Source organism: Zea mays, chromosome 2, assembly GCF_902167145.1.
Source record: "Zea mays cultivar B73 chromosome 2, Zm-B73-REFERENCE-NAM-5.0, whole genome shotgun sequence".
NCBI classification, from domain to species: domain Eukaryota; kingdom Viridiplantae; phylum Streptophyta; class Magnoliopsida; order Poales; family Poaceae; genus Zea; species Zea mays.
The window spans coordinates 233,051,105-233,070,196 of NC_050097.1; the positions used below are offsets into that span (position 1 = coordinate 233,051,105).

A 19,092-nucleotide genomic window follows, 5' to 3' on the forward strand; every position below is an offset into this window, starting at 1 on the left:
ACCCGGAATCGTTCCAGCTAATCAAAGTTTATATAAATTAGAGAAGCAATCCGGTCAGGAATCGTTCCGACCCACCAATCCGGCAGAAACAAACAAGGCCTTAATCGTCTCCAAACAGTGCCTAAACTAACACCGGCAACACACGCTGACACTGGACGTTCACATCAACAGCCAAGATCCTCTCCCAGCAGGAATCACCTATCCAACGACCATGCCTCACTGCACCGTTCTGAGCCCACCTGTCAGCCTCCGAACCCACCACACCAAAATCCCGCGCCGGCCCTGCTAAAACCCTAAACCGTGCCCCTCCGTCCCAACCGTCCGCCGCCTCCCTCTCCGCTCCGCCAAGACCCTCCTCCTCACTCAGCTCCCCTCGAGCCCAGAAGCACCGCGCGCACCATGCGGCCACCGAGAGGGCGCGGCGGCGGCGGCCGGTTCGGCGGAGGTGGAGGCCGAGGCGGCGGCGGTGGCCGGTTCGGCGGCGGAGGCCGTGGTGGCCGGTTCGGCGGCGGGTTCCGCGACGAGGGCCCGCCCGCAGAGGTCGTCGGTCGGTGCCACCCCTTCTCTCCCCACCCGCGTGAGGGTATTGGGTCCTTTGCTAGGGTGTTTTTTTTTCTGACCTTGTGGTGGGATTTTCGTCTTGCCTGCTCAGAGGTGTCGACGTTCGTGCACGCGTGCGAGGGAGACGCGGTGACGAAACTCACCAACGAGAAGGTGCCCTACTTCAACGCGCCCATATACCTGCAGAACAAGACTCAGGTCGGCAAGGTCGACGAGATCTTCGGCCCCATCAACGAATCCGTGAGCATCTCCTCGCCTCCCTAATCTCTGAACGTCTCAAGAGTAAAAACAAAAGAAATACATCTTTTTTTACCTTCTCATGGGCACTTGAGGCTGTGGTGAATTTTCTAGTGTGGCAAGAGCAGTAGTATTGCCACAGCTTGTTGTAGGTGTGTTTCTTAGAGAGAGCACTGATTATTTACTTAGTGCAGTGAGGACTTGCTGCGTGATTTTGCAGATGTTTAATCTTGTATGTAGTAGAGGTGTTCTCACATTCGAACAGTAAAATGCCCCACGGAGCATGGTGTTCCTTTGAAATTATTGTTGATCCCTGCTCTCGTTCCTGGCTTCCTGGGCTATAGACTCACATACTTGTTGTTCTGATGTGTCATTTTAGTAGGGTGACATTTATTAAGGGTTCCTTGAAATCACTCCTTTAGCTATGCTACTATTGTTGTGGTGAATATGTTTTTTTTGCACGTGTAGTATTTCTCTGTGAAGATGATGGAAGGGATCATTGCAACATCGTACAAGGAAGGCGACAAGTTCTATATCGACCCCATGAAATTGCTGCCTCTTTCGCGCTTCCTGCCGCAACCAAAGTATGACTCAGTCTATCTGTTGTTTCATCTGCATTGTTTGCTTGCTGTTTTGTGAAAAATGGAGTTATTTAATCCTTTCTACATTTTTGTTTGCTTTAAACAGGGGACAATCTCAAGGAGCACCTAGAGGTGGTGGCCGTGGTGGAAGGGGTGGTGGCCGAGGCCGTGGTGGTTCGTTCCGGGGTGGAAGAGGACCACCAAGGGGTGGTGGCCGAGGTCCAAGGGGTGGAAGCCGTGGTGGTTTTAGAGGGCGAGGAAGGTTCTAGGTGTAGTTTGAGTTTGATGATGTTTTTTTTTGTTGAGGCATCATAGCTACCCAATTGGAAACTTCCATGTTCTTGTAACCTGATATGTTTAAGGTAGCAGAACACTTTGTTTGTGGAACTTGGATTCTCAATTGAAACAAAGGGTTTGTACCTGTTCCGTTCCTAATGGCCACTATGTGCTTCCTTGTTCTGAATTCAACTTGTGCTGATCCTGGGCATACATTTACAGTCCTTGTTGATTTTTGAGGTCGCATGAGAGTACATTTTACTTGTGTGTAATGTGGGTGGAGCAAAACACCCACATATGTTGACATCCGGCACATCAAATCACACTTGCACCCATAATGTTTAATGGTGAATTTTTACACCAGCACCCAGTAAGTGTTGGGCACCCACTGGGTCCTTATTCGGTTTGAAGGGGTTTAAGACCTTTTTCGGTTATTTTTAATCCATATGGATTGGAGAGGATTGATACAGATTGATGGAGATTTTGATTTGCTAGGAATTGAAACCCCCTTAATCTCTCTCAATCCATATGGATTGGGGTAGGACCGAACAAGCCCTAAAGGAGATTAGAGTGGATTAAATCCCCTTCTATTTAAATTTGTATAGAAGGGGATTGAATCCCCTTTAATCCCCCTCAATCCACTTCTAACCGAACAAGCCGTTGGGTGATCCACAATTACAAATAATTAAATAAATAGCAGCATAAATGGCAAGGTAACACATAATTATTTAAAAGCACAGAATGTATTATCAATTCACATTTCACATGATCATAACTTTTCAAAAACTCCATTTAGTTTCAGTGACACATAACATAACTAGTCCAGTAAGCCAAATAATAGTAATAATCTAAGTTCTTACATTTTAGATTGGCTCAGTGACAACAGTAAAAGTGTAAAACCATACTTGACAAAATAATGTTTATTACACATTCAAATAGCTAATGAGCATTAGAATTAAAGAGCAATGAAAATCAGTCATTCAGTTATCAGCAAAATCATGTTTGAAAAATGAGTTAAAAGCTAGTATTTTGAGATCTATCGAGTACCTGTGGGTGAAAAGTCACACCTAGCTCTAACCAATTATTTTACGGATCGAGTATAGATCTAGGGTGAAATTTGACACCCAGATCCACACTCACTGCCATCCCTAGTTGTCTGTCTCGGTTTTAAATTCACTATTGATTTCTGAAACGAAGCCAATGGTGAGGAGTCCTCGTTGAATTTTCCTCCTGTTTGGAGCACGGGTTCATGGGAGCCTTTTTGGAATGCATAGCATTGTTTTGAGCCAATTGCAAGAACTAACAACTGTAACTTGAACAGAGGCAGCATCGTTCTCAGCACGTTGTAATTTTCTCTTGTGTTTGAAAAATCCCAGATAAAAAACAAATTAGTCGTAAAACACAGTAGCAGTGCAAACTTAGTGCAAATAACATGCTAAAAAAAAACCTTGCACGCCTTTGGCTGGTGGCCCCAAGAAGTGTTGAACAACGGTTCCAATTCAGTTTCCAAAAGGACAAAAGACCAGACTATATTGTGCCACTTTAGCTTTTACCATACAACTAACACATTACACGAAGTTACCGATAACAACCACGGCAATATAAATCACCATCTTCACACCCAGATGAAACTATACTAATTCTACATGCCAAATTACACTAAAGTGGCCAAGACAAAATAAGGGCACCTCGGCTAAACAATATCCGGAATTATTTTCCTTTGCTTGCAACAGCAAACTCTCTATCAAAGAAGCAAAACAAAAAGAACACCTTTTTGAAATTTTTCAGCTTTCTCTGTCTGCACAGGCTTATGAGCAGTATCACTGTGACCAACGCAAAGGACATTTGGAAACTTATTTGGGGATCAGAGATTTTCTCTAAAAAAAGACTTACAAGCATCTTATAGGTCATTATCAAGTTCACCACATTTTCAAATCGCTTTGGAAAAATAAATGTCAACCAAAGCATAAAGTTTTTTATTGGCTGTGGCTGAAAAACAGACTGAACACAAGGAATATGCTGAGGAGGAAAAACATGACTCTTGAGTCATACACTTGTGAAAACTGCATCTGGCAAAAGGAGGAAACTCTATACCATCACTTCCTCATATGCAACTTTGCTAAGGCCTGTTGGAATTCAATTGGTTTGACGCCCCCTAGAATTGCTAATCCCGAGGAGGCTTCGGCAAATCTCAAACAACAGCTCAATGTTCCCTTCTCTATGGAGATAGTTATCCTCATGACTTGGAGCATTTGGAAGTGTCGAAATGCATGGTTATTTCAGAACAAAGATCCAACGGTGCAGCAATATAAACATGAATTCACAAAAGAATTACTCCTGGTCATCCATAGAGCTCGGGGACGATTTGATTCCGCCATCCCTGACTGGCTTCAGCAATGGCAGTAATAACTAACCCTTCCCTTGTGTAATATATCTACCTGTATGCACTAATCATTGTATTGTTTCTAGTTTTAATAAAATTTTCAGTAGGGGTTCCCCCTCCTGTTCTCTCAAAAAAAATATATATAAATCACCATCTTCACACCCAGATGAAACTATACTAATTCTACATGCCAAATTACACTAAAGTGGCCAAGACAAATGCTTCCCCTAACCAAAATTTCCCTGGAAAGAAAAGATCTTTTTCCCCTTTTGTGAAGATACACTATCTGTAATATCTGCAAGCTATCATAAAATTGTACAATGGTTCTGTCTGCTGTCTCTGAAAGTCTGAAGACATTCGCCGAAAATGTCTGGTTAATAGAAGCCAAATCGGCAGGGCTTGTTCTTCAAGCATGTATACTCGAGAGAACCATCTTCCCATACATGTTATTTAGCATTGCAGCAGTGTGCAGCCTGATAGTTTCAACAAAAGCAGCATACTGTTTGCTCTGCAACATTAAACAATCGTTAATCGATTGCACATGCGATTCTTTTGGCTGAGGATTAAACAATATATTTACCTGGCACTGTTTAAATGCTGTCTGGATCACAAAGTTCCCATACCGATCAAGAATGATATGCAGCAACTTAGGATCATGCATGAGTTCATTGAGATTGCATGCCATGATGCAGTTGATGGGTGGCGAGGAACACCCAAATTGCTACCAAAGCTCCCCAACTGCAGTGGAAACCTGTGAGACTGTCCTTGGTGTTCCGTCACTGTCCCTACAACACAACCCATCCAATGTTGCAATCAGAGATCACGAAAGCCCGATGATTCAGACATAAACAAAAGCACACAGTCCGCAATTCTGGTACCGGAGTGCACCAAAACAATTACAGGATACATCTACTTAAAGTTTAGTTTTTTTTAATTTATACTAGACTATGAGTTAGACTTTTTTAGTAGAATTTTACCACGCCAAAAACTAATTTAGATCAAGTTTGTGGGGCCAGTACGTGGAAACGAGCACGGAGATGGTTCCCTGTCCCGTCCGTCATCAGAACCCAATGAAGACTAATTTTTCTATGTTTTAGTCTCCGCAAAAAATAAATTACCCTCACCTTTTTTTTATCAGGAGTCGTTTGGATTCGTTCATTTCAGAAGAATTATAATCTACTTAACAGAGAAGTCTGTGTAGTTTGGGATTCGACAATCCATCACGTTCCAAAGTTCAAACTCATAGAGCGAAGGATGAAATTTGATTTTATGTATCGCTAGACTATGTTTCTACTATGTAATTTATAACACGTTCTTCGTCTCGTTTCTGTACGGTAGAAATATAGTATATAAATATCTTCCCTATATGACCAACAATAATACTCTCTCAGTTCATAAATATATGACACTGTTGATTTTTTAAAAAAAACTTTGATCACTCGTCTTATTCAAAAAAAATAAATTATCATTTATTTTATTGCGATTTGTTTTATCACTTAATGTAGTTTGTCCTTGACTTAAAACTTTACATTTTTGAATAAATATTTTGAATAAGACGAGTGGTCAAAGTTTTCGAAAAAAGTCAACGGTGTCATATATTTGTGAACGCATGTAGTATACAAATATATTCCATAAAACCATATTAGCTTAATTAATATGACCCTAAATTATTATAATAAAATTCAATTCAAAGGATCTAAACAGGGTCTTATAGAAATTCCTATTACCGCCTTTAGGCTATCTCCATCAGCATCCCTATTCTACCCTCTATCGCACCTCATATTTCAAAGTGTAAAATAGTGTTTTGCACTTTCATATACACGCTCCGATGGAGATAGCCTTAATCTTAGGTTGGACCTAGCCTTAAGGCATGTTTGTTTCTGTAGTACTAAAGTTTAGCACAACACTTTTTACTAAAGTTTAGCACATATGAAACCAAACAGACATACTAATAATGCTAAAGTTTAGCACTAATTAGACCTTTAGGGCCTGTTTAGGAGTGGATTTTTACCATGGTTTTTAAGGAATACCATCAGGGTCGGGCTAGAGAAATTTGGGGCCTATGCCAAATCTAAAGCAGTGTGATCTATATTTTTATTAAAAATCAGTAATGAAGATCTACAACTTACAATAATATATATTGTAATAGAATATCTAAAGAAACATATCTATTTTATTTGAATAACATTGTTTTTTGGTGGGTTTTAAAGAAAATCTTGTACAATATGCTTATATTCGATCTTTTCCAAAGCTTCACTCTCGAGTGCTATTGTCGCTAAATAATACGTCTTTTTGAAAGGGAAATGTGTCCTTGGGCCATTTCTAAAGTGTTTTGGTGATTAAGTGCCCAACACATATTCTCTAAGTGTTAAATTGTGCCAAAGATTGAAGAAGTGCAAATCATGTAACAAGGTACGTTTCTAGACTTAGTACATTGATTTGGGTACTAATGTATTGTGTCTAAGTGCAAGAAACAGGAAAAAGAAGTTGGATAAGAGTTGGCTTTGTACAGCCAATTGCTGCTCGGTCTGGGTGCACCGGACAGTGTCCGGTGCGCCATACCAGTCTCGGTGAACATGCCACTCTCGGGACTCGACGGCGACCTACGACTATAATTCACCGGACTGTCCGGTGAGTCGTCCGCGGCGAAGTCGTCGCTCTCGGGAAAAGTTCAACGGCGTACGACTAAAATTCACCGGACTGTCCGGTGAGCCAACGGTCGACTACGCAACGGTCGACAACGAAATTGGCGGTCGACACGTGGCCCGCACCAACGGTCAGAACGGGGCACCGGACTGTCCGGTGTGCCAACCGACGCCGAGGTGCAACGGTCGTCTGCGTCAGAAAAGGAAGGAGATCAGCACCGGACAAGCTACAGTGGCTGTCCGGTGGCGCACCGGACTGTCCGGTGCGCCACCTGACAGAAGGCAATCTTAGCCTTCCTTGTTGGTCTCCAACGGCTCCTAGCTGCCTTGGGGCTATAAAAGGGACCCCTAGGCGCATGGAGGAGACACCCAAGCATACTCTAAGCATTCTAAGTCTTCCACACTCCGTCTCCGCGCACTTGATCGACTGTGTTAGTGATTTAAGCTCCGTTCTAGTTGTGAACTTGTTGTGCTTCATTTTGAGCTTAAGTCTTGGCTTGTGTGCGTGTGTATTGCTGCGGATTTGTGTGTGTTGCTTCCCACCCTTACTCTTGTGCTTTCACTGTGATCTTTGTTGTAAGGGCGAGAGACTCCAACTTGTGGAGATTCCTCGCAAATGGGAAAAAGAGATAAGCAAAGAAAAGCCATGGTATTCAAGTTAATCATTGGATCACTTGAAAGGGGTTGAGTGCAACCCTCGTATATTGGGACGCCACAACGTGGAGGTAGGCAAGTGTTATACTTGACCGAACCACGGGATAAAACATTGTGTCTCTTGTGATTGCTTTTCTGTGATTACTTATGTGTTCGCAAGAGCTCGCTACTTAGCCATACTAACACAACCAAGTTTTGTGGCTATTAGTTGTTGAATTTTACAGGATCACCTATTCACCCCTCCTCTAGGTGCTCTCAACTGGTATCAGAGCCATTCTCTTCACGTAAGGGACTAATCGCCTGAAGAGATGGATCCTAAGGGAAAGGGGATGGTGGTCAACGATAAGGAGAAGGAGTCCATATTCAATGAGCCAAGGGACGACAAGCCCACTGACTCTGGCTCGAGTCACAAGAAGAAGGACGGGAAGAAGAAGAGGCGCATCAAGAAGATCGTCTACTACAACAGCGATGAGTCTTCTTCTTCCCCAAGAGACGACGTCGACGAGAAAAAGAAATCGGTTAATTCAAATTATTCATTTGATTATTCTCGTATTCCTTTTAATTCCAATGCTCATTTGCTTTCAATTCCTCTTGGTAAACCTCCACACTTTGATGGAGAGGACTACACTTTTTGGAGTCACAAAATGTGTAGTCACTTATTTTCTCTCCATCCTAGTATATGGGAGATAGTAGAAAATGGAATGCATTTCGATAGTACCGATAACCCTGTGTTTATCAATGAGCAAATCCATAAGAATGCACAAGCTATCACTATTTTGCTAGCATCCTTGTGCAGGGACGAGTACAATAAGGTGAGCGGCTTGGACAACGCCAAGCAAATTGTAACATCCCAATTTTCAACCCGAGGTTTGGAACCCTAATCCAACCCCTTTTTTTCTTTTTATCTATCCCTAATCTCCCTAGGTCTTCTCATCATATGCATACACTTTGTTTGATTAGAAGCACCTCACTTAGATTTTATTTTTTTAGCACCTAAGATTATCTAGTTAATTAATTGTTCAAAAGAAAAGGGTATAAAAATAGGAATTGGAAAATAAAAAAGAAAAGGAGAAACCTTTCTCTCCCCCTGGCTGGGCCGATTCCAGCCCACGCTCGCGGCCGCCCCCCCCCTTCGCGCTTGCGACCTCCCCCCCCCTCGGCCCACCTCCGGCCCACTCCGCGCTCGCGCCCGCGCACCTCTGACACGCCATCCCCACTCGTCAGTCGCCTCCCCCTCGCCCTCGCTCGCGACCGCTCCCGCTGACAGGCTGGCCCCGCCAGTCAGTCACCCCATCCCCTCGCCGCGTACGGCTTTGCCACGGTCACCTCCGACCACCGTCCTCTCCCTCGCCCCATCCCCTCGCCGCACTGGGAAGTTTGGCACCGCCTCGTCCTCGCCGCTGTGGCCGCGTCCTTGCACGGCACCGCCCCGCCGTGCGATCTCGTCGCCGCTGCTGTGCGGCATTAACTCCGGCGCTGTGCGACCTCACCGGCGTCCGCCTAGCTCCGCCGCTCCCCTCCCCTCGGGCGCCTATAAAAGGGTCGCCTCGAGCACCTCTTTGCCTCGCACCGGCCTCAGCCACCCATCTCCCCTTCGCCCAAGCTCAATCGCGCTAGCGCCGCCGTCTTCCTCCACTCCGGTAAGCCCTCCCCCTCTCTTCCCTCCCCCTCTAGTTGTTCAGCGAGCAATTAGCAAGGCTCATCAGTTTCGCCACACTGCCGCGAGCATGGAACACCACTCCCCTGCCCCCGATCCCCGCACGAACCTCACCGGCGACGACTCCCGCCGTGGAGCTCCGCCACCTCCCCGCGGTCAGCCCCCTCCCAGCCTCCTCTGGCCAAATTGGGCCCACCCCTAAGCTCGCCAGCCCCTCCTCATGCTAGGGCGCCCGCCTGACGCCCAAGAACCTGGTCGCCGGTGGCGAACCACCGTCGAGCCCACCAACGGCCAGGTTTCTCCCCGCGGACGGCCGGTTCGCCCCGCCCCGTCAGCAGTTGGCGCCGTCTCCCCCCCTCTCGCTCTCCCTGACGCATGGGCCCTGTGGAAACCGCGTCATCCCTCGCGCGCCCGCGCCGTCTTCCGCCGTGGGCTGTAGCTAGGCCGGCGCGCTCGCGCCCGCGCGCGCCCCTGCGCCCGGCTGGGCCAGATTTCGCCCCCCAGCCCACCAGAGCCTAAAACCTTTTTCTTTTTCTTTTTAGCCTTTTTCTCCTTTAGTTATTTATATCTCAATATTTTATGCACCAAAAATTATCAAAACACTTTCTAAAGTTACATGAAATGATAATATTAGAAATTGACACACTCCACTTAGTAAACCACTATTGATGTATTGTTTATTGCCTGTTTTACTAGAAGAAGCGGGGACCGTCGATCCGGAACCCGTAGCCCCGGAAGAAGGGCCGGAGCCCGATCTCCCGGAGGTAGATCTTTTGTGCCAGGAAAGCTTCGACGAAGGCAAGTCCATCCTTCCATTGATGCATAAATTACCTATTCTTTCTACCACTACCTAGGCCGGGATTACAGGATGGAATATTTGCATTGTGAGTAGAGAGATAGCCTGCATTAACATATATCTTTTGGATACAAAATGTGGGATGGGAGAAAGGGCAGTGTGTTTCTTCAAACGAGGTTTTTAAAAAAGGAATGTGCGATGAAGGGTATTCACCCTCATCACCTTGTGAGTGGGATGATCAAGGACTCCCTGTTCTAGGGGAGGGCCTAAGGTGTTGGCTCAGCTGGTTTAGGCGTGAGCAGAAGGATTGTCCCCTCATATAAGGATCGGTTTGTCATCCTTCACTACCTGTACTCATGATAAGTACAACCACTCGAGACTGTGTGGGCAGTCACTCAATCTGAACTCGTACGGTCCAACCCCAGGGTTATGAAGGCTGGGGAGCACCGGGAGGATAAGGAGGGGGAATGTTTTGTCCGGTTTGGACATGGCGGTGGCCTGACTCCTTCCGATATAACCGTTAAGGTTAGGACGTGCGAGGAAAGAAAGAGATTCGGCATTCAGGTCTCATGACGGTGAGATCGCAGAAACCGGACTAGTGGGTAAAGTGTACCCCTCTGCGCAGAGTTGAAACCTATTCGAATAGTCCGTGTCCACTGGTATGGACGAGTCTGGTGTTGTATGACAATTAGTGTTTTACAACCTCCGTGAACAGGGAAATGTGTGTGTAAGTGCGTATTGAAAAAGAAAACAAGGCCACGGGAGCGGGAAGCTCAGTGGTGGTTGAGTTTTGTGTTATTTTATTTCCTTGGGAAAAAACCTACATAAACTGCCTTTCTCTGAGAAAAAGAAGAGTGACTTCAACTCCACCATATAAAGCATGTATGATATAGATCTCTTTCTCTTTACGGGAGCGGGATGGGCTTGCGGAATACCTAGTGTATTCACCTAGATTTATTTATGTTTTTCAGCAGCCGAAGACTTCTTTTCTGCTATGCTTGATTGAGAGGGCTGTGTCTGCACCCAGTTCTGCCTGTGGATTGGGCTAGTGTACCTTCTACTGCGCTTTGTTTTCTGGCTCTCTCGAGCTTGTACCCCGGTATTGTAATAACCTTTATTTAAACTCTGTACTATTTGAAGTAAGGAATGTGGTTACTAGCCTCCTAGGACTAGTAATTGTATCACATTTGAGTCCCAAAGGATCAGGACGCTTCAGGTGGTATCAGAGCCATAGGACTGGCCGTAGGTCGCAGCCCTGACCTTAAAAGTTGCCTTAAAAGAAAATACCTCTTACCCCAAGAAAAACCTTATCTCCTTTCCCCGATATTAACAGACCCTTCTTTTCCTATTTGAAAGGGAAATGTGCCCTTGGGCCATTTCTAAGTATTTTGGTGATTGAGTGCCAACACAAGTGCTTAAATGTGAATCTATACCCATGGATGGACAGAGTGCAAATCAAGAGTAAAGGTATGTTTCTAAGCCTTAGTACATTGTTTTGAAGACTAATGTATTGTGTCTAAGTGCTTGAAACAGGAGAAATCGAGTCAGAGAAAAGTTGGCTGTGTACAGCCAAAAGGCTGTTCGGTCTGGAGCACCGGACAGTGTCCGGTGCGCCAGACTGACTCGGGCGAACTGGCCGCTCTCGGGAATTTACCGGCGACGTACGGCTATAATTCACCGGACTGTCCGGTGAGCCAACGGTCGGCTGGGCCAACGGTCGGCCACGCGATCTGCGCGGGACACGTGGCCGAGCCAACGGCTAGAAGGGGGCACCGGACTGTCCGGTGTGCACCGGACATGTCCGGTGCGCCAACGGCTCTCTGGCGGCCAACGGTCGGCTGCGCCGTTTAAGGAAAGAAATCGGGCACCGGACTGTCCGGTGCACCAGTCGACAGAAGGCAAGATCAGCCTTCCAGATTTGCTCTCAACGACTCCTAGCTGCCTTGGGGCTATAAAAGGGACCCCTAGGCGCATGGAGGAGTACACCAAGCAACCTTAGAGCATTCTTGATCATCCACACTTAGTCTTTGCGCATTCGTGTGTCATTCTCAGTGATTCGAGCTTCGTTCTAGTGAGAACTTTGAGATAGTCTTTTGAGCTTGATTCTTGGCCGTGTGTGTGTGCGCATTTTGATGTGGATTTGTGTGTGTTGCTTCCCTCCCTTACTCCGTGCTTATTTGTGAACTTTAAGTGTAAGGGCGAGAGACTCCAATTTGTGGAGATTCCTCGCAAGTGGGATAAAGATAAGCAAAGCAAAACATCGTGGTATTCAAGTGGGTCTTTGGACCGCTTGAGAGGGGTTGATTGCAACCCTCGTCCGTTGGGACGCCACAACGTGGAGTAGGCAAGCGTTGGTCTTGGCCGAACCACGGGATAAACCACTGTGTCATCTCTGTGTTTGATCTCTTGTGGTATCGTGTTTTGTTGAGACTCCTCTCTAGCCACTTGGCGATTATTGTGCTAACACTTAACAAGTTTCTGTGGCTATAAGTTTAAGTTTTACAGGATCACCTATTCACCCCCCCTCTAGGTGCTCTCAATTGGTATCAGAGCCGCTCTCTTCAAGAAAGGGACTAACCGCCCGAAGAGATGGATCCTAAGGGCAAGGGGATGGTGATCAACGACAAGGAGAAGGAGACCTTCGTCAACGAGCCCAATGATGACAAGCCCACCGACTCAGGCTCGGGCCACAAAAGAAAAGACGGGAGGAAGAAGAAGACAAGGCGCATCAAGGAATTGTCTACTACGACAGCGACGAATCTTCCTCCTCCCAAAAGGACGACGACCACCACGATAGACGAAAGACGGTTAACTCAAACTTTTCTTTCGATTATTTGCGCATCCCGCATAGTTCAAATGCTCAATTGCTCCCCATTCCACTTGGCAAGCCCCCTCACTTTGATGGAGAGGACTACGGATTTTGGAGCCACAAAATGCGTACTCACCTGTTTTCTCTCCATCCAAGCATTTGGGAGATTGTGGAAAGTGGAATGAAATTTGATAGCTCGGATAGCCCTGTGTTTATCAATGAACAGATCCATAAAAATGCACAAGCTACTACTGTGTTGCTAGCCTCTTTGTGCAGGGATGAGTATCACAAGGTGAGCGGCTTGGACAATGCCAAGCAGATCTGGGACACCCTCAAGATCTCTCATGAGGGAAACGATGTCACCTTGCTCGCCAAAATGGAGTTGGTGGAAGGCGAGCTTGGACGGTTCGCGATGATAAGGGGCGAGGAGCCGACACAAACATACAACCGGCTCAAGACCCTTATCAACAAAATAAGGAGCTACGGGAGCACGCGATGGACGGACCACGACGTCGTCCGCCTAATGCTAAGGTCATTTACCGTTCTTGATCCTCATTTGGTGAACAATATTCGTGAAAATCCCAGGTACACCAAGATGTCGCCCGAAGAAGTTCTTGGGAAATTCGTTAGCGGGCGAATGATGATCAAGGAGGCGAGGTACGTGGACGACGCCTTGAATGGTCCGATCAACGAGCCACAATCCCTTGCTCTCAAGGCAACACGAAGCAAGGAGGCGCTACCTAGCAAGGTGGCACAGATTGAGGCGGCCGGACTTAATGATGAAGAGATGGCTCTCATCATCAAAAGATTCAAGACGGTGCTTAAAGGTCGCAAGGGACAGCCAAGCAAGACCAAAGCCAAGGGGAAGCGCTCATGCTTCAAATGCGGTAAGCTTGGTCATTTTATTGCTAACTGTCCCGACAATGATAGTGATCAGGATCAAGGGAACAAGAGGGAGAGAAAGAAGAACTATAAGAAGGCAAAGGGCGAGGCTCATCTTGGCAAGGAGTGGGATTCGGACTGCTCCTCGTCCGACTCCGACAATGAGGGACTCGCCGCCACTGCCTTCAACAAGTCATCCCTCTTCCCCAACGAGCGTCACACTTGCCTCATGGCAGGGGAGAAGAAAGTAAGCACTCCTAATACTAGTACTTATGCTTCTTCAAGTGAGGATGAGTCTAGTGATGATGATGAGATAGATTACTCATGCTTATTCAAGGGATTAGATAGAACTAAGGTAGACAAAATTAATGAATTGATTGATGCCTTGAATGATAGGAATATACTGTTAGAAAAGCAAGAGGATTTGTTGTATGAAGAACATGATAAATTTGTAGAAGCTCAGAAATCTCTTGCTCTAGAAATTAAGAGGAATGAAATGCTCTCTAGTGAATTATCTTCTTGTCATGAAACTATTGCTAAGTTAAAAAGTTTTAATGATGATTTAAATGCTAAACTAGAAGTAGCTAGTAAATCTAATTCATGTGTAGAAATTGTTGAAACTTGTAATAGGTGTAAAGATTTTGACATTGATGCTTGTAGTAATCATTTAGTTTCAATTTCTAAATTAAATGAGGAATTAGCTAGTCTTAATGCCCAACTTAAGACTAGCAAGAATGAATTTGACAAGCTAAAATTTGCAAGGGATGCCTACACGATTGGTAGACACCCCTCAATTAAGGATGGACTTGGCTACAAGAGGGAAGCCAAGAACTTGACAAGCCATAAGGCTCCCATCTCCGCCAAGGAGAAAGGAAAGGCCCCTATGGCTAGTAGTGTGCAAAAGAACCATGCTTTTATGTACCATGATAGGAGACAATCTAGAAATGCTTATAGGAGTTGTAATGCATATAATGCCTTTGATTCTCATGCCATGTTTGCTTCTAGTTCTTCTAATGTGCATGATAGAATTGTTGGTAGGAGAAATGCTGTTCATAATTTGCCTAGGAGAAATGTTGTTAATGTTCCTAGAAAAGTAAATGAACCTTCTACAATATATCATGCTTTAAATGCTTCTTTTGCTATTTGTAGAAAGGATAGGAAGATAGTTGCTAGAAAATTAGGGGCAAGATGCAAGGGAGACAAAACTTGCATTTGGGTCCCTAAGGATATTTGTGCTAACCTTGCAGGACCCAACATGAGTTGGGTACCTAAGACCCAAGCCTAAATTTGCCTTGCAGGTTTATGCATCCGGGGGTTCAAGCTGGATTATTGACAGCGGATGCACAAACCATATGACGGGGGAGAAGAAGATGTTCACCTCCTACGTCAAAAACAAAGATTCCCAAGATTCAATAATATTCGGTGACGGGAATCAAGGCAAGGTAAAAGGGTTACGTAAAATTGCAATCTCAAATGAGCACTCTATCTCTAATGTGTTTTTAGTAGAGTCTCTTGGATATAATTTGCTATCTGTTAGTCAATTATGCAATATGGGATATAACTGTTTGTTTACAAATGTAGATGTGTCTGTCTTTAGAAGATGTGATGGTTCACTAGCTTTTAAGGGTGTACTAGACGGCAAGCTTTACCTAGTTGATTTTGCAAAAGAAGAGGCTGGTCTAGATGCATGCTTAATGGCTAAGACTTGCATGGGCTGGCTGTGGCATCGCCGCTTAGCACATGTGGGGATGAAGAACCTCCACAAGCTTTTAAAGGGAGAACATGTGATAGGTTTAACCAATGTTCATTTCGAAAAAGATAGACCTTGTGCAGCTTGTCAAGCAGGGAAACAAGTGGGAGGCTCTCATCACACCAAAAATGTGATGACAACATCAAGACCCCTGGAGCTGCTACATATGGACCTCTTCGGACCCGTCGCCTATCTGAGCATAGGAGGAAGTAAGTATGGTCTAGTTATTGTTGATGACTTTTTCCGCTTCACTTGGGTGTTCTTTTTGCAGGATAAGTCTGAAACCCAAGGGACCCTCAAGCGCTTCCTAAGGAGAGCTCAAAATGAGTTTGAGCTCAAGGTGAAGAAGATAAGGAGCGACAACGGGTCCGAATTCAAGAACCTTCAAGTGGAAGAGTTCCTTGAGGAGGAGGGGATCAAGCACGAGTTCTCCGCTCCCTACACACCTCAGCAAAATGGTGTGGTAGAGAGGAAGAACAGGACGCTCATAGATATGGCGAGAACTATGCTTGGAGAATTCAAGACCCCCGAGTGCTTTTGGTCGGAAGCCGTGAACACGGCTTGCCACACCATCAACAGGGTCTACCTTCACCGCCTCCTCAAGAAGACGTCGTATGAGCTTCTAACCGGTAACAAACCCAATGTATCGTACTTTCGTGTATTTGGGAGTAAAAGCTACATTCTAGTGAAGAAAGGTAGGAATTCCAAATTTGCTCCCAAAGCTGTAGAAGGGTTTTTGTTAGGTTATGACTCAAATACAAAGGCGTATAGAGTCTTCAACAAATCATCGGGTTTGGTTGAAGTCTCTAGCGACGTTGTATTTGATGAGACTAATGGCTCTCCAAGAGAGCAAGTTGTTGATCTTGATGATGTAGATGAAGAAGACGTTCCAACGGCCGCTATGCGCACCATGGCGATTGGTAATGTGCGACCACAGGAACAACTGGAGCAAGATCAACCTTCTTCCTCAACAATGGCGCATCCCCCAACTCAAAACGATGAACAGGTTCATCAAGAGGAGTGTGATCAAGGGGGAGCACAAGATGATCATATGATGGAGGAAGAAGCACAACCGACACCTCCAACCCAAGTTCGAGCGATGATTCAAAGGGATCATCCCGTCGACCAAATTCTGGGTGATATTAGCAAGGGAGTAACTACTCGATCTCGATTAGTTAATTTTTGTGAGCACTACTCTTTTGTCTCTTCTATTGAGCCTTTCAGGGTAGAAGAGGCCTTGCTAGATCCGGACTGGGTGTTGGCCATGCAGGAGGAGCTCAACAACTTCAAAAGGAATGAAGTTTGGTCACTGGTGCCTCGTCTTAAGCAAAATGTTGTGGGAACCAAGTGGGTGTTTCGCAACAAACAAGACGAGCACGGAGTGGTGACGAGGAACAAGGCTCGACTTGTGGCAAAAGGTTATGCCCAAGTCGCAGGTTTGGACTTTGAGGAGACTTTTGCTCCTGTGGCTAGGCTAGAGTCCATTCGTATCTTGCTAGCATATGCCGCTCACCATTCTTTCAGGTTGTATCAAATGGATGTGAAGAGCGCTTTCCTCAATGGGCCGATCAAGGAGGAGGTGTACGTGGAGCAACCCCCTGGCTTCGAGGATGAACGGTACCCCGACCACGTGTGTAAGCTCTCTAAGGCGCTCTATGGACTTAAGCAAGCCCCAAGAGCATGGTATGAATGCCTTAGAGACTTTTTAATTGCTAATGCTTTCAAGGTTGGGAAAGCCGATCCAACTCTTTTCACTAATACTTGCGATGGTGATCTTTTTGTGTGCCAAATTTATGTCGATGACATAATATTTGGTTCTACTAATCAAAAGTCTTGTGAAGAGTTTAGCAGGGTAATGACGCAGAAATTTGAGATGTCAATGATGGGCGAGTTGAACTACTTCCTTGGGTTCCAAGTGAAGCAACTCAAAGACGGCACCTTCATCTCCCAAACGAAGTACACGCAAGAATTGCTAAAGCGGTTTGGGATGAAGGACGCCAAGCCCGCAAAGACTTCGATGGGAACCGACGGACACACCGACCTCAACAAAGGAGGTAAGTCCGTTGATCAAAAAGCATACCGGTCAATGATAGGGTCTTTACTTTATTTATGTGCTAGTAGACCGGATATTATGCTTAGCGTATGCATGTGTGCTAGATTTCAATCTGATCCTAAGGAGTGTCACTTAGTGGCGGTGAAGCGAATTCTTAGATATTTGGTTGCTACGCCTTGCTTCGGGCTCTGGTATCCAAAGGGGTCTATCTTTGACTTGGTTGGATACTCAGATTCCGACTATGCTGGATGTAAGGTCGATAGGAAGAGTACATCAGGGACGTGCCAATTCTTAGGAAGGTCCCTGGTGTCGTGGAACTCTAAGAAACAAACCTCTGTTGCCCTATCCACCGCTGAGGCCGAGTATGTTGCCGCAGGGCAGTGTTGCGCGCAACTACTTTGGATGAGGCAAACCCTTCGGGACTTTGGCTACAATCTGAGCAAAGTCCCACTCCTATGTGACAATGAGAGTGCTATCCGCATGGCGGAAAATCCTGTTGAACACAGCCGCACAAAGCACATTGACATCCGGCATCACTTTTTGAGAGACCACCAGCAAAAGGGAGATATCGAAGTGTTTCATGTTAACACCGAGAACCAGCTAGCCGATATCTTTACCAAGCCTCTAGATGAGAAGACCTTTTGCAGGCTGCGTAGTGAGCTAAATGTCTTAGATTCGCGGAACTTGGATTGAATTGTAGCATACATGTATTTATGCTTTTGATCATGTTCCTTTTTGCATTTTGTTGCTTAGTATGGTGCTCAAGTTGTACAAACACTCCCTGGACCTCACAAGTCCGTTGCAAAGTGATGCACAGTTTTAGGGGGAGATGTGTTACAACTTGACCCTTTGAGACTAACCATATGCTTGAGTCTGCTTGATTTAGTCTCGAAGGAGAATTAAAAGGTGGACTTGGACCATGCAAGACTTCCACTGCACTCCGATAAAAAGAGTAACTTCTCCAAGTTCATCTTTTAACTCTTATTGCCTATTTGCTCTTAATTGAAGATTTTGGTGAGGCAATGGGGTTAAAGGGCCAAGATTGATCCCGTTTTGGTGCTTGATGCCAAAGGGGGAGAAAATAAAGGCCAAAGCGATAAATGGATCAGCTACCACTTGAGAGATTTTGAAAATAGGAGAATAGAGTTTTTTGTCTTTTTTATTGTCTCTCTTGTCAAAAGTTGGCTTCTTGTGGGGAGAAATGTTGATTATGGGAAAAAGGGGGAGTTTTTGAAATCTTGAATCAAATACTCTTGGAATGACTCTCTTTATGCCTTAACATGTGTGTTTGACTTAGAGATAGAAATTTGAGGTTGGTTCGCAAAAACAAACTAAGTGGTGGCAAAGGATGATCCATATATGCCAAAATTGAATCAAAATAAATTTGAGTTTTATTTGAAGTGATATTGCACTTGTTCTAGTTGCTTTATGTTGTGTTGGCATAAATCACCAAAAAGGGGGAGATTGAAAGGGAAATGTGCCCTTGGGCCATTTCTAAGTATTTTGGTGATTGAGTGCCAACACAAGTGCTTAAATGTGAATCTATACCCATGGATGGACAAAGTGCAAATCAAGAGTAAAGGTATGTTTCTAAGCCTTAGTACATTGTTTTGAAGACTAATGTATTGTGTCTAAGTGCTTGAAACAGGAGAAATCGAGTCAGAGAAAAGTTGGCTGTGTACAGCCAAAAGGCTGTTCGGTCTGGAGCACCGGACAGTGTCCGGTGCGCCAGACTGACTCGGGCGAACTGGCCGCTCTTGGGAATTTACCGGCGACGTACGGCTATAATTCACCGGACTGTCCGGTGT

The 19,092-nt window shown here is 45.4% G+C and overlaps 1 protein-coding gene across 1 annotated transcript; it reads left to right on the forward strand.

Annotated features, from left to right (window-relative positions):
- The first annotated feature begins 295 nt into the window (after nt 1–295).
- On the forward strand, nt 296–1,805 carry LOC100193822 (Putative H/ACA ribonucleoprotein complex subunit 1-like protein 1). The gene is made up of 4 exons (NM_001138904.2): nt 296–547; nt 653–801; nt 1,267–1,382; nt 1,486–1,805. Exons 1-4 carry the CDS (start codon nt 400–402, stop codon nt 1,646–1,648), a joined length of 576 nt encoding a protein of 191 aa, NP_001132376.1. The 5' UTR covers nt 296–399; the 3' UTR covers nt 1,649–1,805.
- The last annotated feature ends 17,287 nt before the right edge of the window (nt 1,806–19,092 follow it).

Coding starts and splice junctions, on each gene's coding strand:
- LOC100193822 (NM_001138904.2), top strand. CDS start 400: ATGCGGCCACCGAGAGGGCGCGGCGGCGGCGGCCGGTTCGGCGGAGGT. Junction 802..1,266: donor TCGGCCCCATCAACGAATCC/GTGAGCATCTCC, acceptor TTGCACGTGTAG/TATTTCTCTGTGAAGATGAT. Junction 1,383..1,485: donor CGCTTCCTGCCGCAACCAAA/GTATGACTCAGT, acceptor TGCTTTAAACAG/GGGACAATCTCAAGGAGCAC.